Source organism: Cervus elaphus, chromosome 18, assembly GCF_910594005.1.
Source record: "Cervus elaphus chromosome 18, mCerEla1.1, whole genome shotgun sequence".
Taxonomy (NCBI): Eukaryota; Metazoa; Chordata; class Mammalia; order Artiodactyla; family Cervidae; genus Cervus; species Cervus elaphus.
The window spans coordinates 100094860-100121097 of NC_057832.1; the positions used below are offsets into that span (position 1 = coordinate 100094860).

At 39.5% G+C, this 26238-nt stretch overlaps 1 protein-coding gene across 2 annotated transcripts in view; it reads left to right on the forward strand.

Moving 5' to 3' along the window:
• Positions 1 to 22895, forward strand: part of KLHDC10 (kelch domain containing 10) — a 61962-nt gene extending 39067 nt beyond the window's left edge. For both annotated transcript variants that reach the window (XM_043872048.1, XM_043872049.1), the window contains 8 exons: positions 8340 to 8561; positions 9922 to 10076; positions 11420 to 11568; positions 13563 to 13647; positions 14512 to 14578; positions 15210 to 15257; positions 17052 to 17191; positions 17807 to 22895. In XM_043872048.1, coding sequence (XP_043727983.1) covers positions 8340 to 8561; positions 9922 to 10076; positions 11420 to 11568; positions 13563 to 13647; positions 14512 to 14578; positions 15210 to 15257; positions 17052 to 17191; positions 17807 to 18016 — 1076 coding nt within the window. In that variant the 3' untranslated portion in view covers positions 18017 to 22895. The remainder of the gene's footprint in view (positions 1 to 8339; positions 8562 to 9921; positions 10077 to 11419; positions 11569 to 13562; positions 13648 to 14511; positions 14579 to 15209; positions 15258 to 17051; positions 17192 to 17806) is intronic.
• The last annotated feature ends 3343 nt before the right edge of the window (positions 22896 to 26238 follow it).

The following is a 26238-nucleotide window of genomic DNA, read 5'->3' on the forward strand; positions in this document are numbered from 1 at the left end:
ACAGACACTATTTGGCAGTGGAAATGAACAGACCACCTCTAAGCCCAACAACATGGATGAATCTCAGAAACACAATAGTGAATGAAAGATCCCAGGAAGAAAACATACTATATTATTCTATACAAATACACTTTAAAACTAGGCCAAAATAAACAGGACTGTTTAGAGATGCGTACTTAGGTATAATCAAGCTGTTAAAGCAAGTTTTATGATTGCTATAAAATATTAGGAAATAGGTTTTCTCTAAAAGTGAAGCCAATGGGATGGAGAGAGTTGTAATCAAAAGGGGCAGGTAAGGGGGCATCTATGTGCTGGCAATATTCTATTTTTGGACCTAGATGATGGTTCCATGTTACCTTTCTGATAAATTTGTTAAACTATACATTTGTAATTATGTATGTCTTATATTTGACATGTCTTATGACATGTCTATACATGTCTTATATTTCACAATAAAAGAACTTAAAGAAGCAAGATGCCATTTCACATCTTTACTCCTCACCTTATTCCCCTTCCCAGAAGTAACCACTGTTAATAGCCAAGTTTCTTTCCAGGCCTCGTTTATTCTTAGTATTGTTAGACAAATACAAATTTATGGGTTTTAAAAGAATATTAGGGGGTAACAGTATGTAGATCTCCTGAGGAAAAAAAGAAACCTTGATTATTTCAGTAAGATTAGGTAAGTGGGAAAATGAAACAATAAGAAAGCATGACAAATATTTAAGAACTGTGTATATATATATGTATATAAGATGGCAGGGGTAATATAAAGAAAATCAAGATCAAATTGGGTTTATCTGTGGAATGTAGTACTTTAAAAGGTTAAAAGAAACAATTTGATTTTTCTGTTATCAAAAAACATTTAATAAAATTTGATACTCAATGTGTTCATTTTATTAAAATCCATCAAACTATACTCTTATGATATCTGCCCTTTTCTGTATATACATTTTAATAAAGACTATTTTAAATCATACTCATTCCTGGTTAAGAAATGTAGACATCCAGGAATAAAAGTAAGTTTGTTTTACTGATGGACTATCTATAAGAAACCAATTGCAAATTTCATATATAATGGTGAAACATTACCAATATCCTCACTGAAAAAGTGAAAACTGAGACAGAAATGGCCATTGTCATCTCCACCATTCAACCTTGTTCTGAAGGTTTCAGCCAATACAATAAAAGATGGAGGGGGAAAAAAGGTATGTATATTAGAAAGAAAGAGCTGCAAATTGCCATTAATAACAGGATGATTATCTACTATAAAATTCAAGATAATTAACTAATGATAGCTAATACTAGAATTTAGAAAATTAGATAAAATTTAAACTTTAAAGATGAATTACTTTCCTGTATATTAACAATTGCCTGAGTGCTTTCCTGGTGGCTCAGACGGTAAAGAATCTGCCTGCAATGTGGGAGACCTGGGTTCCATCCCTGGGTTGGGAAGATCCCCTGGAGAAGGAAACGGCAACCCACTCCAGTATTCTTGCCTGGGACATCCCATGGACAAGGAGCCTGGTGGGCTACAGACCATATATTAACAACCAATTAAAAAATCAAACCAGTCAATCCTAAAGGCAATCAGTCCTGAATACTCATTGGAAGGACTGATGCTGAAGCTGAAGCTCTAATACTTTGGCCACCTGATGTGAAGAACTCATTGGAAAAGACCCTGATGCTGGGCAAGATTGAAGCAGGAGGAGAAGGGGACGACAGAGGATGAGATGATTGGATGGTATCACCGACTCAATGGACATGAGTTTGAGCAAGCTCCCAGAGTTGGTGATGGACAGAGAAGCCTGGTGTGCTGCAGTTATTGGGGTTGCAAAGAGTCAGACGTGACTGAACAACTGAACTGAATTAAAAAATAAAAGATGTCTATTAACAGTTGTACAGAAAATTTTACTTAGGAATAAAAAATAAGAAAACTGAAAGCATACTGATGATACAAAAAGATGAGGATAAATGGCTAGAGATTATATTCCTTTATGGGTCATCTCAAAATCTTCAAGAGACTTCCTTAAAATTGAGCTTTTATTTTTACGTAATTTCAGACTTACAGAGCAGTTACAAAAATGATAAAATTTTCCTGTATTCTTTACCTGGATCCCGCAGGTGTTAACATTTGATCACATTTGCTTTATCCTGCTCCCTCTTTTCTTTTTCTTCTCCCCTTTCTCCCTTCTCTATCTATAATACATATGCATATACATACTGTTTTTCTGTTTGAATCATTTGAGATTAAGCTGCAGACTCAATGCTCCTTTACCCCTAAATATTTTGGTGTCTGTTCCTGGAACACAGATACTCTCTTGTGTAATTGCAGAACAAGTATTAAAATTGAGAAATTAACACTATAAATAATGGGCTGAATTAACACTATTATCAGATTTACAGACCTCATTTTGGATTTTGCTAGTTCTTCCAAAAATGTCCTTTATAGTAAAATAAAACCCCTGATCACGTGTTGCATTCAGTTCTCATATATCTTTAGCCTTAATATTGATATTCTTGAACAGTACAGACTAGTCATATTGTAGTATGTCCTTCAGTTTGGCTTTCTCTCATGTTTTTTTCATGATTACATTCAGCTTATACATTTTGAGCTGGAATACCAACTGAAGTAATATTGTGTTCATTTCATTGCATGTGGTGTTGATTTATACCATTACTGGTGATGTGAACTTTGATCACCTGGATAAGATGGTATCTGCCCAAGGGGCCTCATAGATTTTAACATACAGATTCTAAAACCCAATGCAAGAGGACATGGAGAAAACTAGCTGAGAAGTTTTGAAAAAGAGTAACAGCGGGGAATTTGTCCCATTAGATGTTAAGATACTTCAGAGCTGTCATAATTAAAACAGTGTAGTAATGGTACAGGTATTAATAAATAGCAAGACTGAACAGAGCTGAGAAACCCAGGCCAATATGTAGTGACAGCTATCACAAGCACGCTTTGCTCAGCACTTGAACTCATGGCAGCACCAGTGTCTGTCAGACCAAGTTTCTTTTATTGCCGCCAAATTACACTGAAGATTACTCTGCTCTTAGAAGTCAGATCTTAATAAAGTCTTACACAGGGTATGGAAGCCCTGCAGTAAGAGACACTTACATAACCAAGAATATTGTGTGTTAATGGATGGCCTTTGCCTGAGCAACTTGGACTCTACGAGTAGTAAAAAGGCCTGCCTGCCAGTCAGAGGTGGGAGCCAGCTGGCACAGTCCAGGCTTCCAAGTGTACAACAGAAGACCTGTCTTCTCAGGTAGAGGTAATGGTAGGCTTTATATTTGGAAAGAAGTAACCAGTTAAATTGGTTGGATGTCATCAGGGACTCAATGGACATGAGTTTGAGCAAGCTCTGGGAGATGGTGAAGGACAGGGAAGCCTGGCGTGCTGCAGTCCATGGGGTTGCAGACAGTTGGACACAACTGAGCGACTGAACAACAGCAGCCAGTTAAATTAAACTGAATTCATCCTTTAAGCTCTATGGTATTTATAACTGGTTAGTGCTTTTAGAAGTAAAGGTCCTAATTTTTTTTTTAATAGTGACCTTACCACAAATGTTTCATAGCACATCAAGAGGTGGCTTCATCTTGTAAGTGATAGGCTTATTCAGCTAAAATGTTATATTCTGTTTGCAAGCTTTTGCATTTAAGAGTGTGTGGTGTCTTTGTGTTGATTGTATGCATTCTTAAAGAGCAAAAGATTTTGTGTCCATGGTGATTAGACCTGGATATTGAGATTTTCCTAATTCTACTCTAGAACTTGTCAGTGTGGTATACAGTAAAGACCAAAAGGGTAATGGTACATATGGACACGACTGAAGTGACTTAGCATGCATACACTACTCTAGCTTCAAAGACAGCTTTTCAGTTCAGTGTTGGAGGGATAGCTTTCCATAAGGGGTTCAGGGACAATAGCCTATCCATTTTGTGAGAAATATTAGTGCCCTACCTCATAAAATATACAAAAATATGTTTTGAATGTATTCAGGTTCTGAATATGAAAAACCAAAACTAAAAAATTATTAGAAATAAATGAAAATAGTAATCTTACAATATAATTATGCTTTCCAGGTGGCACAGTAGTAAAAGAATCCTGCCTGCCAGTGCAAGAGACGCAGGTTTAATCCCTGGCTCAGGAAGATCCCTGGAGTAGGAAATGGCAACCCACTCCAGTACTCTTGCCTGGAAAATTCCACGGACAGAGGAGCCTGGTGGGCTACAGTCCATGGGATCGTAAAGAGTCAGATATGACTGAACAAGAGCACAAGGGCACAAGGAATCTTATAATGTAAGATGTAAAGCAAATGAGCCTTTTGTTGCTGTTGTTGCAAAGGAGCCTTAAAAGATTGAGAGATTCAGTTGTACAAAAACTTCCATATGTTAAAAGATACCGTAAATAAAATTAAAAGACCAGAGTAGGCTGGAAGAAAGAAATAGAACAAATAAATAATTTCTACAAATCTGTGAGAAGACAATACAGTAGATAAAGTGGACAAAGGATATATGATCAGGCAGTTCCCCAAAGAAGTACAAATGGGCTGATAAACATGTGATAATCAGGGAAATGCAAATTGGTTTGATACCCATCACATTGGCACAAACTAAAAAGGTTGAAGAGGGCATGAAGAAATAGGCACTTCTATACACTATTGCTGGGTGTATACATTGTTTCAGTCTTATTGAAAAGCAGTATAGCTCAGTTATAACCCTGTTGCATCTGTGACAACTTTAAGTGTATATTCCTTTGACCCCAGACCCAAAGAAATCTTTAGTTACTGACTAGAGAGAAAGAATAGTTAACTCTTTACTCCCAGCCCTAGGACTTCTTGATGGGATGTTTAATATTTATCAAACATTGATCAGATGCTCTTAACTCAGCAGTTTTATTTGCATAGATAATGGCATTATTTACAGAAGCCAGCAATTGAACTAGACCAGTGCTCTTGATAGAAATATTATGTAAGCCACAAAATTTTAAATTTTCTAGTAGCCTTATGAAAAAAGTAAAAAACAGGTGACATTAATCTTAATTTTTATTTGATCAGGAGATCAAAAATATCACTTCAACCTATATTCAGATATAAAAATTAGTAACTTTACATTCATTTTTGGATACTAAGTCTGTTAAATCCAGGGAGCATTTTACAATTAAAGCTTAACTCAGTTTGGACCAGCCTCATTTCAGATGCTTGGTAGTCATATGTGGCTAGCGGCCACTGTGTTGGACAGCACAGGGATAACTCTCAGCCCCAGAGGACAGAAAGGAATGATCTTATCATTGTATCCTTAGCACCTAGTACAGTACCTGCCATATAGCAGGCGCCCAGTAATATTTTTGGCTACTAATAAATGGATAAATATAAAGTCATCTTTTCATTGACTTCTCAACCTTTAATCATATAAGTTATATTTGTCTCAAAAATAGTTGGCAGTAAACATAAAATGGAATGACTTCTCTGCTGTGCAGTCATTTAGAGAAAATCCTGGAATATACTATATGTCTTTTCATATCTGCTCAAAAGCAGTTTCAAAAATTTCTGTTGGTTCCAGGTAATAAAGCAAATGACACTATGGAGAATCTTAGAGTTCCTGTCTGTTGACCATAGCAACTGTTGAGGTTTTTTTTCATTAAATTTGTCTTGCTAATTCTTAGACGCATTTATGTTTTAAGAAGACCATTGCATAATCCAATTCCTGTCCCCAAAATTGTATCTCATTCTAAGTACAGTATCAAAGTCCAGTGAGAGCTGTATACTGTTTTGATCATTCCCGCTACTGTTAACTTTGACCTGAAGTTAATATCAATGAAACTTCTAGTGTCTGTTATACATCTCTGCTTTAGATGTTGTGGTGATACAGAAATAATTGCTATATGTGATTTTTGCCCTTTATTTGGAGAAGAAAAATATTAATGAAATGAATAGAGAAAAATTAAAATTTGTAAATTTGTTCAGTAGTTCCTGTGTTCCTTAGGCCTGGTAATAGAAAGGTAAATACAAATACATTCTGTTTCCCTCAAATAGTTTATTGCCTCCTAGGAAGATGCATATATTAACCAATAAACATAGTTTAACAAAATAGCAAGTATAATAAATCTGTGAAGTACAGAAATATTATTCCTTCATACAAAGCAAGCTGAGACTCAGTGAGGGTCAGTGACTTGTTCAAGGAAGCAGTTAGAACCTGGATTCAAATCTAGATATTTATAGAAGTTATTGCTCTTCCTTCCACACCACATTTTCTGCTTCAAGATTTTTAGAAATAGAAATTTAGCTCTTCACTTGAGATAAATCATAGCTCATGAGTAAACTCCAAACTGATTATAGTTTGTGTAATATTATATTTATTATGTACTTATCTAGTTATCGTGTAGTCATCTTATTAATTGTCCACGTCTGTCCTAATAATTTGAGTGGTGTGGCAGTAAGGGCCACAAGTTTTCTTTTTTTGGCCGTGCCACACAGCTTGCAGGATCTCAGTTTCCTGACCAGGGATTGAAGCTGGGCCGTGGCAGTGAAAGCCCAGGATCTTAACCACTAGGCCACCAGGGAACTCCCAGGGCCATAGAGTTTTTGTTTTTGCCATAGAGTTTAATTGATGAGACAGCTATATGGACTGAGCTCTGAGGTCTTGCCACACCAGACATTGAAGGCTGCTGCTGCTAAGTCGCTTCAGTCGTGCCCGACTCTGTGCGACCCCACAGATGGCAGCCCACCAGGCTCCTCCATCCCTGGGATTCTCCAGGCAAGAACACTGGAGTGGGTTGCCATTTCCTTCTCCAATGCATGAAAGTGAAAAGTGAAAGTGAAGTCGCTCAGTCGTGTCTGACTCTTAGCGACCCCATGGACTGCAACCTACCAGGCTCCTCCGTCCATGGGAGTTTCCGGGCAAGAGGACTGGAGTGGGGTGCCGTTGCCTTCTCCGCATTGAAGGCTAGGTAGACCAGGTCAAGGGCTAAGGGAAGGACTCGGCTTTCCAAGCAAAGAGACAGACTTAAACAGGCAGGAGTGTGAAGGAGCAGGGAAGGCTCTGAAATGCTGTTTGAGAACTTCTCAGGACCTACAGGTTGGACTTGAGTGATTCGATGGCCCTGGTTTGTTCATTTGGCTTTTAGTTTTTCTAGGTCTGTGCAGTTTCATTTCAGTTCTTGTTTCAAAGCATACCGTAGGAAGTAGGATTTTGATTTTAAAAAAATATATGTGAGGCCTGTATTAGGCTGGTAATGTTTATATAACAGTGTTTATTAGGTGTCCAGCATTGTCATAAATACTAATGTTATACTAGTATCCGTTCGTAATACATGAAAGTAGATAAGTCTTTAGGATAACAGACAACCTAGTACCTTACTCCATCCAGTGTATATTTAATCATCTTTGGTTCTATAGCTTTGTAAGGATTTGTGTAGACTGGTACAAAAATTGTAAGGATAGTAGAAATAATATAAATCTGGGGGTTTTTTACTCTAAAATAATCGAAGTAACTTCTAGTGAACTAGCTGACAATTTAAACTTAAGAGAGCTTGCAAATACAGATTGTAGAAACAGCTTTTTTTTTTTTTTTAATTGTATTGTTTGTGGGATCTTAGTTTCCCAATGAGGGATGAAACCTGGGGCCCCAGCAGTGAAAGTACTGAATCCTAACCACTGGACCACCAGGGAATTCCCTGAAATAGCTTTTCTTAATAAAGTTCTTAATAGGATGAAAGATGCTCTTTAAGATAAGTATAGGGATATTCTTTGTTAACTACCATAATGCCTGGAGTGGTGTTTAAATTCTAAACTTCACTATAACTCTTTGAAAGCCAGTTTTCTTTTTAAGTATATAATTATATATTGTAGAAAAGTCACAGGTTTTATGTATGTGTATTTTTATTTATACATGACTCATTCACATTTGTGATTATATTTATGTAGTTCTCTAATACTTTCAGTTTAATTTAGTTGGCCTGTGTTTTTCCTCCTCTAAGAAAATAGAAAATTCGTCCTTTTAGCTTTTGGATTTTTAAACCCTTCCTCCTCCTTTTCTTGAAAATTCCGTCACCAGCCATTTTCTCAAGTTTATGATGCTGTTTTGCTTCCCTTGGGAAAAATCCTTTTACAGTTATCAAAATTTGAAAATAGTTCTATGAAATAGAAATGGAGACTAGCTCCTTAAAGTCCTAAGTAGTATGTGTGAACATATAAAATAACCTAGTTTAAAAAAAGTGCATCCACATCATAAATTTTCCCTGATTACCTTTTAAAGATAAAATGCTTGTTACCAAATTTTGTGTGTACTTTTAATCTGCTGGGCCACCTGTGGAAAACTGTCCTCTTCTCTCCTAGGCCACAGACCTCCACCAGCACGAAGTGGACATCGTTGTGTGGCAGATAATACCAATCTGTATGTGTTTGGAGGTTATAACCCAGATTATGATGAATCAGGAGGGCCAGATAATGAAGACTATCCTCTCTTCAGGGAGCTTTGGAGGTATCATTTTGCTACAGGAGTATGGCACCAGATGGGCACAGATGGCTACATGCCCCGAGAATTGGCATCTATGTCACGTGAGTGCAAGCAGTTCTGAACTTTGGGCTTTATGAAACATCTCAGAGGTCTGGTTCAATGTTAGGTGTTTTTCTTGTTAATGATTTTTAAGAATACTAAATCATAATAGTAATATGATTAAGCCCTGTTAATGGGTAGACTCTCACTATGATAATACTATATAGCATTGTATTCAGAATCAATTGTGAGTTGGATCATCCTGAGTTTGAATTTAGCTGTATGTCACGTACTTGCCTAATGATTTTTCACTTCTAGTTCCTTACCCATAAAATGGAATTAATATCTCAGAGGGTACAACATAAAGTATCATATATAAGCCTGGCAAAATGTAGTAGAAGATCAACAAATGGCGTTTACAGCTGTTGAGCAAAGTGCTTCACATACGTGGTATCTCACATGCATCTCTATGGCGCCAGCACTGGAATTCTTGCCATGTACAGATGAGGAGACGGAGGCTTCAGAGAGGCCCTGAGGACAGTGGCTGTGAGTGCAGGCTCTGGAGCCAGACTGCCTGGGATTGAACCCTAGCTCGACAAGGTCCTTTTTAGAAAACCTTCAACAAGTTATTTAAACCTTTCACCACTTTCTATTTCATCATCTATAAAAATGAAGAAGAGAATAATAGTTCCTACCTCATAGGGTTGTTGGAAAAATTAATTTAAAGAGATTAAATAACTTTCCTGAGGTCACATAAGACTTAAAACCCAGCTTTCACTGTCTCTAGAGCTCCTGCTGTTGACTCTAACACTATCAATTGAAGAATTGGTTAAAAAAAAATCATTGAAGTGATACAGTAGCTGTATTTTCAGAATATTTGCCATAAGAGAAAGAATATACAAGTGTGTTTGATGACAGGAACAGAAAGTTGCCAGCAGGATATTCATGTTCTTTTTATCAGGTGTAGGATTAAGATGACAGAAACTATAATTTAACATGTAGCGATCATTCCCCTAGAAAAAAACAGAATGATCCTTTTATCCCTTCATCCTGAGTCCCACTGGGTCTTTGCTAAGGCAAAGATGAGCCTTCATTTTCTTCTGCTCTACTGTGTACTTGAACTGTGTTAAGCAGCAGTGGTGGATTGTAGTTCATATCATTCTGTATTGTTATATACCGTGTTTCATGAATTCCAAAAATGTGCATTGAATACATGTCACGTATCAAAGAGTGAGCCATGTGATGTAGTGTGAATTAGATCTTTTTCTGTAGAACTTACAGTAGTTATATGTCAGTGGTTTGAGCTATTTTCTGAAAGCATTAAAGCAGACATTTTTTAGTTTCTCTGATATCCTGGGTTAATGTGGGAGTACCATGCAAGTAGCCAGTACGAAAATGAAATTCATGCTTCTTCTTTCCCAGTTGTGCTGCATGGAAACAACCTGTTAGTGTTTGGAGGTACTGGCATCCCATTTGGTGAGAGCAATGGCAATGATGTCCACGTCTGCAACGTGAAATATAAGAGATGGGCTTTGCTCAGCTGTCGGGGGAAGAAACCCAGTCGTATATATGGACAGGTACCAATCTATGGCCAGTCATGGTGGATGAATTTGTTCAGATTCTTTAGTTCCAGGAACAACGTCAGAATATTTATTTTACCACCAATTTTTTAAATGGAAAATAAATCCATTGTTACTATTCGATTTTTCAGTTCCAGTGTGAAATTGTAAATCTGGTTGCTTGCCTTCTTCTTTCCGTTCTTTTCCTCCCTCTTTTTTTTTTTTCCTACTCCAACTTTTAGGATCAATGATCTAGACCTATATGGAAGTTTCCTTAAATATCAGGACCTCACTTACCTTCAGTGAGAGATTGGGCTATATATATGGTCCAAGTTCTATCGTCTTTAGAATGATATGATGCTTTGAAGAGCTTTCTGACCTAAGTTTAGAGTAGATGATCCCTGCACTTGGTTAAGAGACTTTTATACAGATCTTGGCTAAAACACAGATTACACAGAAATTAGCTTCCAGTTGGTGGCTCAGAGGTTAAAGTGTCTGCGTGCAATGCGGGAGACCCAGGTTCGATCCCTGGGTCGGGAAGATCCCCTGGAGAAGGAAATGGCAACCCACTCCAGTATTCTTGCCTGGAGAATCCCATGGACGGAGGAGCCTGGTGGGCTACAGTCCACGGGGTCGCAAAGAGTTGGGCACAACTGAGCGACTTCACTTTCACTTTCACTTTAGGTTCTAGTACTTCAGACTTTAGGTTTGGAAAGTTTTGTACGAAAAGGTAGGAAGCAACTCATCATACATCAGAGACCCTTTGAGAATAATGGGCTAAGCTTAAAACAGCCAAAGCAATGGCTTCTTTCTCAACTAGCTGGCATTGATACTGATATGTAGCTTCTGGACTGTGTGTAGAAGCACATACTGAAGGACTGTATCCCACCACAGGTTTAAACTCTAAGAAATGACTATAGCAAAAGCCAAACTTACATTGAGAAGAGTCTTGTGGAAAATGTCAAGTTTTGAGAACTTTCTTACTTAAGGGATTCTGGGGTCTTATTTTCATATCTGCTCCTTCTTCGTAAAGACATTTTTCTCTAGACTGCTTAGAAAGTGAAGCAGCTTTCAGTGGAAATGCTTATGTCCATGATCTGTAAATTCTTTGGTTGGCTAAGACCTCTAAGGAGCCCTTTGCCCATCTAGACAGAACTCGCTTTCCAGTTGAGCAAAACTTATTTTTCTAAAAACAATCTCTGTGTTCTCTAAAATCTTTAATCCTTTAAGGGTCTGATTCTTAGAAGGATTAAAAAGTACAAGAAAACTTCATAAAACTTGATTTTGGGGTATCTAATAAGTTTACATTCTTTAATCACGTGTTAACGAGGCAGTCTTGTTCACATCTCCTCATTATCCAGGCTATGGCTATCATCAATGGCTCCCTTTATGTATTTGGAGGGACAACTGGCTATATTTACAGCACAGACCTGCACAAATTAGATCTCAATACCAGAGAGTGGACACAACTGAAACCAAACAACCTATCCTGTGATCTACCAGAAGAGAGGTGAGATTCTAGGATTAAAGCATATTCTTTCTTGCTAAGATTTTACTTTTTTTTTTAGAATATTGGCAGTATGGTTTGAAGAAGCCCTTTGCCCTGGTTGAAATAGCTGACTGGCTATTAGATCCCTGTTCAGCATTAAAGAAGGGTTTTCTGGTGAGGAACTATTATTTCCCTCTGAACTATAGCATTTTTTTCACGTTACTTCCTTTTATGCTTCAGTTTTCCTGCATTAAGAAAGTACACTTGCCTGGAAAATCCCATAGATGGAGGAGCCTGGTGGGCTGCAGTCCATGGGGTCCCTAAGAGTTGGACATGTCTGAGCGACTTCACTTTCACTTTTCACTTTCATGCATTGGAGAAAGAAATGGCAACCCACTCCAGTGTTCTTGCCTAGAGAATCCCAGGGACGGGGGAACCTGGTGGGCTGCTGTCTATGGGGTTGCACAGAGTCGGACACAACTGAAGAGACTCAGCAGCAGCAGCCCTTTAGAAAAAAACAGTGAAAAAAGAAAAAAACAGTGGTAACAATTGTAACTAGATTTCATATTACCGGCACAGCAGTTACTTTCTAGTTACTTCTTGATTTCCCTTCTTAACTTGCCTATTAGGATTCTTTGGCTCCCTTGCTTAACAACCTATCCCCAGGAAGGACACAGTGCCTTGCTCATGTGGTACTCAGTGAATGTTGATTGAATGGGTGGTTGGATGGATGGAAGAAAGGGAGGGAAGATTGTGTATTTTAAGTGCTCTATTAAACACTCAGACATCACATGTTTCTCTATAGTTACCTTTTAGTAGCAGTCCTACATGAACTATCTTTCATTTTTCTTTCCTAACAGCAGTTGCCTCTTCTTAGAATTAAACTCACCAGAAAACTTAAAGAGGTGTTTTCCCCACCCCCCCTAGTTTAAAAGCAAAGACAGTAAACAATTTTTAATTTACTGTTAGACTATTCTTTGTTGGCTTTTTAAAAATGGCATATGGGTGCTAAGGAAGATTTATCTCTATTGTAGTATCTTAGTGCTCTGATTATTGCAGAACTACCATAGGAGGACTTGGGAGATGGCTTGGTACAGGGAATAATTTTGATATATAATATTTTTTCAGCGCCAAGGCCTTCAGGAAGAGGAGAAACTAGATTAAGTTTTCAAAATATTTTCACATAGTTGCCTTCTTTGAGTAATTTTATGGATATATTATAAATTGTTTCAGCTTTTAGCTAAACTACTTGGATAAAAGTTCTGGTAGGTGTTTCATATTATATTCACAGCTTTATGTAGCATGATTTTTCCTGATAATCTTTGTATCTGTTAAATAAGTGTGTTAATTTGAAAACCCATAGTCTAGACTTTCTGATTAAATGTAGGCAGATCACTTTCTAAAACTGTAATATTTTCCCCCCTTATACAGTTACCACAAAAAGATTATAGAAAATCTAGGTGGGAGGGGGGATCGGGATGGGGAATACGTGTAAATCTATGGCTGATTCATATCAATGTATGACAAAACCCACTGAAATGTTGTGAAGTAATTAGCCTCCAACTAATAAAAAATTAAAAAAAAAAAAAGATTATAGAAAATCTAGAAGATACATATAAGCAAAATGAAGAAAATAAAAAATAAAATCTAAACTCAGGGATAACCAAGGTTAACATTTTACATGTATCCTTATAGTCATTTTTCTGTGCATTATTTGTATATCTAAATTTTTAGTAGGATTATAACCTATCTGCTCTTATCTGATTTTTTTCAGTCAGTGACATGAAAAGAAGTTTTCAATATATTAACATTCTCTGTATCTACATTCTCATTGGTTGCATACTAATCCATTTTTTATATTGTATAGCTTATTTAACCAATTTATTATTATTTGACATTTGAGTCATTTCCAATAATTTATTATTATAAATAACGATGCAGTAAAAGTCTTCCAGCCAACTCTTACGTAGGTCATTTCCCCCTTAATTATAAATGTATTTGTTGTATATTTTCAGGTACAGACATGAAATTGCACATGATGGGCAGAGGATTTACATCTTGGGAGGTGGTACTTCTTGGACAGCTTATTCCTTAAACAAGGTACATTAAAAAGGAGAGAGAGAGGAAGAGGGCCAGAGGAAAGGCATTGTTACGCTGAGCATAATGAGTAACAGCTCTGTTATGGTAGACATTTTAATTTTCAAGCAGGTTCTTTATGAAGACCTATTTTGTGTTGGATGCTCTTTATAATATAGGGTTAAACTCTGTGCCCCTAATGCTTTCCCGTTGACAGTTGTGTAACCACACACTGAAGATCCTTTATTAGACTTATCCCTTTGTGCTCGATGAGAAAAGATATTAAAAGAAAGATACAGTAGCTCAAATGGGGCAGCTAATTAGAATTGGAACCAGGATTCTCAGGATGTCACATTGTTCTCATTGTCAGTGCTGTGTATCTAAAAAGAACAGGCATGTTTAGGACGACACATCACTAACCTTAGAAAGCTGAGCTCTGAAGGGCTTCTGTTCATCCATCCCTGTGGCATTTCTAAATCCACGTGTCCCAGAGGAAGTCTATAGGCCTCAGAGCTCCTGGTCTGCTTTGGAATCTTAATGGTCCTTTCCAAGTTTTGTCAAAACTGCATTCTCATATTTACTTAAAAACAGTTGCTTTTTTCTGTTATAAAAATGATACATGTTTATCACAGAAATGTGGAAGCAGCAGAATTCCAACTTTTCCCCTCATTTTTTTCTATGACTTAAAAATAATAAAATTATGTATGTGCTTAATTTTCAACTGCTTTATTTAATGTTTTGCTTTATATTAGAATTAGGAACAATCAGAGAATAGCAAAGGAAAAGGAGCATTTTCAACCAGGAATATGTTTGTACAGGCTGTTGTGAAAATCCAGTTTTCGGGCTAACTAAAGTTATTTGTGTGTCTTCTTATTTTCTGTCTCCAAGATTCATGCATACAACCTTGAAACGAATGCATGGGAGGAAATTGCAACAAAACCCCATGAAAAAATAGGTAAATTTAAAATATTGATTCATTTATCTTTAATAAATGTACTTTTCAGTTGGTTCTGAAAGTGAAAAAGTGATTTTATTGCATTATATGACAAGAAAAATATCTGTTGAACTGGTATTAGAGATTACTTATGGGACTTCCCTGGAGGTTCAGTGGTTAAGACTCCTGTTTTCACTGCAGGGGACAACGAGTTTGATCCCTGGTTGGGGAACTAGGAAAAAGAAAGAGAGAAATTTCTTGTATTCCTTAGCCCAATTATTCTTCCTCAGCAGCTGAGCAAAGACTTTTAATGGGGATTGCTGAATTCTGTGGCAGAGGGAAATCTGGGTAGGATAAGAAGTAGGCACTTAAATCAAGATGTACCTGTCTCTTTGTGGGTAAAAGGGCTTGGGAGATCCACTAATAACCTTTGCCCACTGCCACCTCACTTTATTTTGCTGAGATCTTAACATTATATCATTGTGATGGAACTTCTGATGGCTTTATTTGAGTGTGAAATAAGGGAGGGTTGGAAGGACTAGTCAGTGTTTGCTTAATGCAACAAAGGGATTGTTTTAAATAACTTACTCATAGTTTGTCTTTTGCTGTTATCTTATGAATAATTGAATTTCCATGTTTATGTGTTTGGCAGGTTTTCCTGCAGCCCGGAGATGTCACAGTTGTGTTCAAATAAAAAATGGTAAGGATTTCAAATAGCATGCTGGTTCCATTTTTGTAATTGTATATTCTGAGAATATCTTATTTCTTAATGATAACCCTAAAAGAGTCATAGCATACCTTTGGGGAGAGTCTATTTCTTGTAGTTTATACTTAAAGGGAAATCCATAAAGTTATGCTTCTCTCAGGAATTTTCATAAAGTAAACTAATGTGCTTGGGTTCCTTCTTATCAGAGAACTCAAAAATAAGCGATAAGTAAGCTTTTACTATACCACCTAATCTTTCAGCACTGTACCTTAACAGATGTCTATGGTTATTATGGGTAACACTAATAATCCTGACATACAATAGAGACCTTGGTAGACATTGTATTAACATTGTAATAACTCCTTTAGAGTGTTATTTCATAAAGTTTATTCTGTTCTCCGTCTGATGCCAAATAGAACTCTTAGCTCATTCTTTGGCTGTATTACAACACAGGCATTGTAACAGGCTTCAGAAAGCAGCTGCAGCTACTTTATCTAAGTGTGATAAATGACTCCTCTTTGGACAACCTTCCTGTCTTTTAATTTACAGTTTATTTTATAGTTGGATATACTGCCTTAAAGTTTTGGAGAGGAAGAAGGTGTGTATAAACGAGTTTGATAGCCTATATCCTTTTAGCAGCTTAGTTCAGATTTTACTAGGATTATGCTGCCATCTCTAGTACAGAGGTGCTTTTTATTATGCTTTGCTCTTTGGGCAAGATTTATAGATAGTGGCATTGTTCAGCCTTGCCTCTCTAAAAATGGAACCATACTTTTTTTTGAATCCTAGCCAAAAATGTTTCTAGTGTATTTTATAGTTTAATTAGGTATTGGCTTAAACTTGATCTAGACCTGAGTTAAGACAAGGGTTCATTTGGTTCTTTGAATCCAGGTACCATACAAGCTGAACTCAGCTATAGTTCTGAGCATTTAAAGTTTCACATAGCCTTTGTTACATGTTGTATACTTGGTTATAACTGACTTTACAAAAACAAACAGAACAATAACAGCGATTAAAAAAAAAAAACAACTTTGATTTTGGAAAGGTTTTTTCCTGACATTAATAACTAGCACAGATCAACTTGGGTTTCAGACTGTTCTCTTTGGGCTGAAGAAAGCTTGGAAAAACCTTTGTGCCCCCAAACTGAACATTGCAGGCTAATTGTCTACGTAGAGAATGTTTGTCTCTATGGGCAGATAAATGTCTATCCTTTTAGGGACATTATTTAAAAGAAGGGTTTGCAAACTGGTGGCCTACAGTTGTGTTTTGTTTGGCTCATGTGTGTATTACAGTTATTGAATTAGTGGTCAATACTTAAAAATCAAAAAGTTTCATTTTTCAAAAAAATCTGGATTTCCAACTTCTTTTATAAACTTGGAAGGTCTGGCCATCGCTGACCTTATGTCCTGTGTAGCTCCATCAGCTGGAGCTGCATCACCATCTTCCCCGTTAGAGCACGTGCACTCCTATAGCTGGTTTATCTATTTTCCCTGAACCTTCTTGCTCATTCACTTCCTATGCCTGGCACTTGAAGGTGTTTGAATTTAAGAACCTGGACATGAAGCCTCCTCAGAGGCTTGTATCCTTAGCCCTAGAGAAAATCCAAACACCGCGTTCAGAGTTTGGTGAGGGACAAGGCAGCAGTGTGAGCAGCCCGCCAGCTGAAGTCCCCTATGGTGTGGGAGCTGGACTGGCCCCATGTCAGCTAGCCATGAGAGCTACGACAGGACATGCTGGCACCGTGGCTCTTTCCCTTTGCGTGATTTTGGTTTTCTCTTCCACTGATAGATGTGTTTATTTGCGGGGGCTATAATGGAGAAGTGATCCTGGGAGATATCTGGAAGCTGAATCTGCAGACTTTTCAATGGGTTAAGCTCCCAGCTACCATGCCAGAGCCAGTTTATTTTCACTGTGCAGCTGTTACACCAGTAAGTTTTTGTTTTCTTATCTTCTTTATGTAGTTGCAGATGATAAGGAAATACTTTTAGGGATAGAGCAAGAAAAAAGATGTCTGATATTAGCAAAGCTTGGATTAAGAATGTGTTTTTAAAACCTTTCTTCCAAAACTAGCTCTTCCTCTGAGAAAAAAGGAGAAAATCCATCATGTACAAGCTTAAAAGAGCCGCATAAAATGTAAAAGAAATGCTGCATGTGGTATTCAGGCCTTGACAGTGATATCAAAGATGTTTCCTGGGAGGGCAGAATAATTTTACCCCCAAAATGCTGTGTTATTGAAGATTCTACTAGCTTCTTGAATGCTAAGAGCTTTATTTTAATCTCTGTATTCTTATCTTTGGCACGATGGGTACTTAATATAATCTTAGTTTAACGATGTCAAAGTTGTTGAAGTAAAAGTAATCTCTAGTTTTTCCCTTAGTAACTCATTCATTATATAAATCTTTCTTGATCTCTGCACTATGTTGGGATCAGTGAGAAATTTTTTATTTCACTTCATTCAGTTCAGCCTACTATGAATTTTTTTTGCTGAATCTTCAGCTTAAGTATCTGTTATTTATCCTCTATTGACTGCCATTTGTTCATAGGCTGGTTGCATGTACATTCATGGAGGAGTGGTGAACATCCACGAAAATAAACGGACTGGGTCATTGTTTAAGATCTGGCTGGTGGTTCCTAGCCTGCTGGAACTGGCGTGGGAGAAGCTGCTTGCGGCCTTCCCCAACCTAGCAAACCTCTCCCGAACACAGCTTCTGCACCTTGGACTCACACAGGGACTCATCGAGCGCTTGAAATGAGGATTACTGGACTGTTCATTGATACTGGAAATGTTAATTTAAAGAGACTCCTTTATTTATGGGCAGTGTAGAATGTGCTACAGAGAGAATTGGTTACCCTGATCAAGGCCTTATTCAGAAAATACATCAGATGCCTTTCTGTAAATTGTTTTAAGTTTATGGAATCTCACTTTCCCTTGTGCTTTTTTCTTTGCTTCTCTCCCTTCTGCCCCAGTACACACACATACTCACATACTCCCTCTTCCCTGATGGAAGTTGAGGGAGAGTCTGAAAGTTACCTTCATAACATTATGAATCAAGATAAGATAAAGAAAATGTTAAAGGAACTCTCACCATATGACCATGTTAGGCATTGCTCTGTAAATTAAAGCAACATCATCAGTAAAAACAAAAATAAAAAAAAGTAAATCCAGCAACAGCGAGAAGCAGCACTGGGGATAGAACAAGAAGGCTAACCTTGAGAATCCTGCAGATTATAGGGAAAGCTCAGTGTTTAACTTGCTGTTTTCAAAGGTACATCTAATTGAGTAGTTGGATGTGATGGCAGCAGTGGCTGGTGTCTTGCGGCCTAGATACCCAAACCTGCCCTTGAACTTACTTTAGAGGAAAGTTGAGCAGCTCAGCAACTCTCAGTCAGTGATTTCTGTTCTCATCCTTCTGGTGCCAGCAGTGAGAGTTGACGTGTCTAAAGACTTCACCGTGTGTGGTGGTTGTGCTGTCTGTTGTTGCTCTTAGAAATTATGGCACGAGAACATTTCAAATCAAGAAATTTATGGTGGTCAAAGTTCTTCATTCTGGGCAGTTTTTAAATTCTCCTATGCCTGTTAATGGTTTCAAGTATCTTTTTGACTCCATCATGGGGAACTGCAGACCCTAAACATGTGTGGCGTTCATACCGTGGTACATAAGGTTCACGAGAGGCCAGAGAAGAGCAGGGCAGGAAGGGCTTCTGCTCTTGGGCTATGAGCTTTGACTGTCATACTGGCTGTTTCCTTTTAGAACGTTTCTTTTCTCACTCTAGGCCATGCACCTACCGTATTCTCAGGCAGTGGGTTTTATCTCTAGAAAGCAAATTGGCCCTTGATTTTTTTCTTAGTTTTCTGCCTCGTTTTCTGTCTGCTTTAATGTGCATGGTGCTGTAATTGCCTAGTAATTGGATAAAAGGTCTTGGGGGAAAGCCACGGGTCATTCTTCCTGAAGAACTAAGTATCATTTTGAAAACTAGCATGCAGAAGAAAAGAAACTGAGAATCATTCACTTCTTTGGTGTGAAGTTTTAGTTCTGGTTTGTTTTATATTGTATTTTAATTTTAAAACAGAAATGACTTAAATTTTCACTTGCTTTGCCATCAGTGACCTACTGAGACACGAGCAGTTGGAGGTCCTTATGTGTATGAAAGGTGCTAAAGGTGTGCAGGAGGGCACAGTGCTGATCATCCCGTTGGTTACATCACAACAGGAGACTCAGACAGGAGACTGGGGACATATTTTTCCTTTAAGTGCCTCTTTTTCACTTAGCTTTTAAGATTATTCTTGTTTTTCCTTCATCTCAGAAGGGAATCTCTTAGGCTCATGTGTGGATTTAAAATTACCTTTGAGTTGTAGCTGAAAAGTTACTATCTAGTGTTCGGTTCTGAGAAAGAGAAAAGTGTGGCCTCTGGACTTGGACTCCTAACATCCTGGCCTTATTATAATCTCCCAACCATGTGGGATTGAGTTCATGGAGCCTGTGTTCTGAAGGGTCTTATCATCTTTCATGTGAGTTTGGGTCCTTTGCGGGGGTGAGGGGGTAGGGGAGACGAGGAAAGGAGCAATTCCTCTGGAAGCCTCACCCCCACATTGCCATGATCAGTCTGGCCTTTTAACCTCTTACCACCCACTGCTAGGCTTGTTCCTGTGAGGAGCTCTCTCCAGACCAAGTCAGTCTGAGCAACTCTGTTAGTTCAAAACAAAGCTTCACTGAAAGACTCCAGTCTAGTCTCTGGATGTTTTGGGGGGTGGGGGGGGACTATCCATAATTAAGTCACACTACTCATGGTGGCAGAAGGATCTTTGTCATGGATTCATAGGGACCAAAGACTGAATGCTCAGCCTCTGTGCTTATCCTTCCATAGTCTTGGGATATAAGCAGGTCTCTACTTCTGCGACACCTGAGAGCTAAAAGAGAGACTGGTTCAATCCACACTTGCTAGCCTCCTTTTTAAAGCCTTCGGAAGGCAGTCTTCTTTGATGTGGACTTTGGAGGCCTGACATCCAAGACCTTGTGTGTGACATTTTCATAAAAGTACATACCCTTGGTCTAAAGTGTCTTCTTTTAATATAACACTAGTGAAAATGATGTAGTACGATCAGCTTTGAGTGCTATAGAACCACACAGGTGCACATGTTCTGGATGCCAAATGAGACTGTGTGTATGATGACTTAAATGTAGATGACTAGAGTTTTATATAGGGGGTCACCAGGCATTTAGTATATCCATAACCAGCACTCTGAATGCCTGACACTGTTACTTGATTTAGGAAAGTTTATGCCTGCTGCTTCTCTGCCTCTTTGAGGTACTCCCAGACATCTTACTGCAGTCCTATAAGTTTAAGTGCAATATATAGAAACACATATGGATATATACAGATTATATATAAGGTGTGACTGTAAAGCAGGTAGACTACTTTTTTGTATCTGTCTTGGGGAAGCCAGTTCACTACTTTAGAGTTAAAATTATACCAGAAATTTGAGATGTGATTGGCTGACTTAGGGCAACTCTTGGTAAACCTGGATTTCAAGTCCAGTGTCTCCTTACTGCAACTGTTAGAGATTTATTGTTTCTTGGGCTTATTACCACTAAGACTTTTCCCCAGTCATCTTTGTACTCAATCTCATGTTTGCATATCTTTTTACATTTCTTTGCCCAGCAACAAGGAAGTCTACCTATAAGAAGTTTTTTAAATGGAGAATTAAAACCTAATATTTAATACTATCAGTTCTCCCATGTATATACTAATTTATCTGTGAATGTAATACTTTATTACATGAAGAAAATGATGACTTTCTTCATGTAATAAAGTATTTTCCATATTCTGGAAAATCTATAAACCAATATAGAATAGATTGAAATTTTAACTGTTCTTCAGGGGTCAAACTGAAACCCTTTCTACTGGTAGAATCTTCTTTTTTCAGGGCCCTGGAACATGATATAAAAATTTGCCCTAAACTATTCATGTCCAATACATAGCTAATTTTAAAATATAATAATAAACATTAACATTTCTAAACAAAAGGTATATTAACAGTGACCTTTGGTTACTCAGAGTAACCAGATTAAAGCACAGATAATTGAAATCCATAGATAATCAGTGTTTCAACTTTCCTATCAAAAAATTGATTCATTTATAGTTCTTCCTTCTCCCTACCCTTTTCCCACAAGTACCTCATTTTCAGTGGAGTGGGGCTAATGCGTAGCTAGAAATGGAAAAGCAGGAATCCGGGAGGGGCTAGAAACCAGCGAACATAAAAGCAGCTCAATTAGCTGTAATTGGTCAACAAGATGACAGCTGTTAACGCTGAGTTTAGATATCACTCTTTGCTCTCCTGCTTTGGCATAGTCTCCTGCCCTGAGTTCTAGGCTGTCTCTCCTGTAACCACCAAAGAACTCTTAGCACATATAAGAAGAAAGAGCTGTGTATGATGCACAAGAAATCCCATCATTTGAATACATTTCTTTGGCTCTCTTTGCAAACATTTGCTTTTCCACTGTTCTTGAAGGAACCTTCGTTTTCCTTAGGAGATACCTTTACCAGCCATACTGCTTGGCTTGTAGGAAAGGTTAAATTATCCTTTAAGACTATGTTGGTCTTAATTCTCTAAAACCAGTTTGTTTTTATGTGTCTTACAGATGTTTAGAAGGTGGTATAGGTTACTGAATTGTCTACCTGCCAGCCCTCTGATGTAGCACAATAAACCATTTTCCTTCTTCTTCATTGTTCTAGCATTGAGCTCCAGGATGGATGAGGGTTTATGGTCCTAAGATCATAAGCTTCCAAAACCAGTCACCATTGGTTTCAATTGCTTAAGTTCCCCAAATGCCGTGGGGCTCCAGGGCCTTGGCAGGGCCTGAGGTAGGTTTCGTAGAGTTCCATGTCCTCTGTGTGTCGCCACCAGGTCATGCCCAGCAGTGGTGTTTCCCTTCTAAGGTCATTAGATTCGGTGGAAAATGACTTCTTCCCTCATCTGGTGTTAAGAAAAAAAGTTTTGCGTTGTGCTTCAAAAAGTGGTACTATCTTTTTAGTATAATTTTAATGTTTTTATCTTTTTTTCTTCTTCACTTTTTAAAAGTTTTGAGAAGGACCTGCTTAGTCACTGTACAGGGTGAGTCAGAGCGCAGTCACCAAGCTGTAGTAATTGCTGTTTTACTAGTTGCACATTTAGAATACAAAGGAGGCATCAGAAACACACTGACTTTCTCTAAAGCCACTTCCTTGTACACAGAGTCTGAGCAGGGACAGCGCCAGGCATCTCCCTCTAACTGCACCTGCCAGTGAGGCTTTCAGTGGAAGGACGTGGGCACGAAAGGGAACCCTCACTCAGTCTCTGAGGACGAGCCTGGGCTTGGCTCTTGGTACAGGGTATGCTTAGGCCACACACGATGCTTGCCTTACTTTAAAGCTATTTGCCACAGTCCTGTTAACTAGTGTGGAAGTCCTTTTGCAGTCTGGTGTGCATGCCATATGATCAGGACAGCTTTTCCACCTTACCTGGTTTCCTACAAGCAGGTAGGAAATATAGTGAATTTACCCTAAAATGTCCAATCTGTATTTATGTATCTTGTCAGTGTTTTGCTGTTGGTTTTCTAAAACAATCTGATCAATAAATCTTATCCAGATCTATTTGGTTCAAGGCCACCTTGATTGTCTGATGGTAATGTGATTGTCTGATGGTAATGTGAGCTCACCTGTATGACCTAAGCATCAGTCCCACCTGCCACCACCACATCCTTTACCACCCACTGCTACTGCTAAGTCGCTTCAGTTGTGTTCGACTCTGTGCGACCCCATAGACAGCAGCCCACCAGGCTCCCCAGTCCCTGGGATTCTCCAGGCAAGAACACTGGAGTGGGTTGCCATTTCCTTCTCCAATGCATGAAAGTGAAAAATGAAAGTGAAGTCGCTCAGTCGTGTCCAACTCTTAGCGACCCCATGGACTGCAGCCTACCAGGCTCCTCCGTCCATGGGATTTTCCAGGCAAGAGTACTGGAGTGGGGTAGCCATTGCCTTCTCTGTTACCACCCACAGGGACAGCTTTTCTCTGTATTATCTGTGTGTCTTCCACCTTTCATGCCCACAGGCACTGTGTGTGCCTTCTCTCTGCTCCCGTTCTGGAACTCCTGGACACATGTAGTCCCCTCAACACAACTTGGCTCCCTCCAGGACATCAGCAAGGGAGTGACTGCGGCGCAAGTCATACCCCCTTTTACTGTCTCGTCCCATATATTCCCCAGACCATTGCTAGACAAGTTTATATGGATGTACCAAGACTTCTGAAGGGTTGGAGAAGCTACAGAGAATTCAGAGGGAAAATGTGAATCTTTACGTACAGAGTCACGACTATCTGTATGATTCAAGGGAAAAATCACTGGTTTCTACGCATGAGGCATGACTGTTAAAAACAAAGATTCTTAGGTCCAAATCCCAAAGATTGTTTTTGTAGGTGAGTTACTTTAACAAACTCCTTAGTTGATTGCATTTTAGCTTATCAATGACATTTGGGAATCCCTGTCCCACAGCTGAGCTAACTGCCTGGTGCTGGCTGAGATGGCCAGGAGACCTCTGTACCTTACTTGTCACCGTCACACTTATTTGCCCAACAAGGAACTAGAGCAAAGGCCAAAATGAATGCTTCCAAAAACTTGCCCTGTTAGAAATGAGTGCACGGATGACAGATTGGCCACCCATGTTTATCTCCTCTCCCTCTTGGTAAACCACTAGTGATAATAGTAAAATAGTCCTAGTTTTCTTTTCCCTAAGATGGGGCTAATAACTATAACCCATCTCTTGATATTATTGTGTGGCTTAAACATATGTGTAAAGTGCTCAGAACGATGTTCGGCACATAATAAGCATTATTAGGTTGCTCTCTAGAGATGATGGAATAAGAAATAAAGGTGAAGTACCTTTACTTATTAAAATTGTAAAGATAACCCAGTAAAGAAACTAAATAGAGGAAGATGAGATAGTAGAGAGAGTATTGGAAGAGAGAAATCCTCATTTTCCATGTCAGGAAGGAAATACATAGAATACCTAAAATAACCAGGAAAGCGTATTGATTAGAAATGTAAAGAAGAAACAGGGGCTTCCCTAGTGGCTCAGTGGTAAAGACTATGCCTGCCAATGCAGGAGACACAGGTTTGATCCCACGGGAAGATCCTACATGCCGCGAAGCCCATGTACCACAACTCCTAAGCCTGTGCTCTAGAGCTGGGGAGACAACTGCTGAAGCCCTTGAACTCTAGAGTTCATGCTCCACAGAAGAAAGCCACTGTAGTGAGAAGCCCTGTGCCCCACACCTAGAGAAAAGCCTGCGCAGCAACCAAGACCCAGCACAACCTAAATAAATAAAATTTTAAAAAGAAGAAATGGAGGAAAAAAACAAAGGAGCTAACAACTGTTAGAGTTTGGGAGATAAGATGGGCTGCAGAGGGAGCTGCTGTTTCCTTAAGCGTGTGTTCTTGGTGGGTTTTTTGTTTTTTTTTTTCCTTTATAATGCAGAACCCTGTGCAGCTCTATTTAGTTCTTCAAGATACTGTAACTCTGGGTCCCTTCTGGCCAAGTCTGCTTGTAAATGACTGGATGATTAAAAGGATGGAGAAGTCTTACCCCCTTTCATAGGCTGTGAAACCAAGACAAGCCAACTTATGTGATTTGCCACGAGAATTACCCAGATCTGCAAAGCCCAGAAAAAAGGGCGCCCTGCCTACATTTCCGAGAGGTTTTCTGTAAGAACTGTCATTCACCAGGCAGGGCCTGGCTGCAGACAGCAGGTCATGACCAAGAAAATCCTAGTGGTAGGGCATCTGGAGAACCACACCCCTCCACCCCCACCTCCTGGGGGTGGGCCGTTTGGGGCGGTGAAGCTCTGGCTCTGAGTTACACCTCAGGACGCAGGATACCCCACATGCCCCTCCACTCCAGGACTGAGATTCCAGCCGCCCTGCCACCCTGGCTTTTTCCCCATTGGGCAGGGTTGGGGATGCCCGCTGCACACACACTGCGCAGTGTTTCTCTGTCAGCAGCAAGATGGCCTGGTGGGGACTTCCCTGGTGGTCCAACGGTTAAGACTCCGAGCTTCCAATACAGGGGGTACGGATTCAGTCCCAAATTGGGGAATTAAGATGCTGCAACCCAATGCTGCGGCCAAAGAAATAAATAAAGGGGGCCTGGTGCTGAACTCAGGCATCCTGAAGAACTGTCTGGGTGGCTCCCCGCCAATTCCCCCCTCCTCCCCGCCAGCAGAAATGAAGCCAACGGAGCTCCCCTAGAGGAGGCAATCGCCTCCTGGTGCGCCATGCAGCAGGGAATATGGCCCTGTCTTCAGGGAGCTTCCATCTGGGTGGGTGGGATGGGGCTGATGTAAATACGAACTATTTTACGTTTCACATAGAAAAGTTAGATAAAACCTAGGAACCCATTGAATGTGGAGGAAGCTAGAAAGCGCCAGTGAGGACGAATGTTACTATAACGGACCAGAGCATTTCAGATGTTATAACGAACATGGACAAAACCCAACTCCTGGAGTCTTCTAGAAGGAAGGAGCAAGGGGAACCCGGAAGCAGAGGTGCGGAATGCGAGAAAGGAGAGGCAGGTGAGGCAGATCAAGAAGAGCTGGGCAAATAGTCTGGCTTTTATTTAAGAGCAAGTGAGACGCTTTTCAGCCAGGGAGAACACAGAAGGATGCTTCTGGCTGCCCCAGGGAGGGTGCGAGGGGAAGCAGGACTCTGTTGGGAGGACCTGGCAGTGGTCCAGGCAGGGTGAGGATGCTTCCGGCCGGCCAGGGCACACCGGTCAGGGCTGGATTTCAGCTCTCCTCCCTCCCCACCCTCAGCAGGGCGCCCCTGTGTCGTGAACACCTGTCTAGCTCTGATCAGAGGCCGGCGAGAGGACCCTCGGACCCTCTCCACTAACGCTACCGGAAGGCCCAGAGTTTCCCACTGCAGCCCACCAGGCCTAGCCGAGC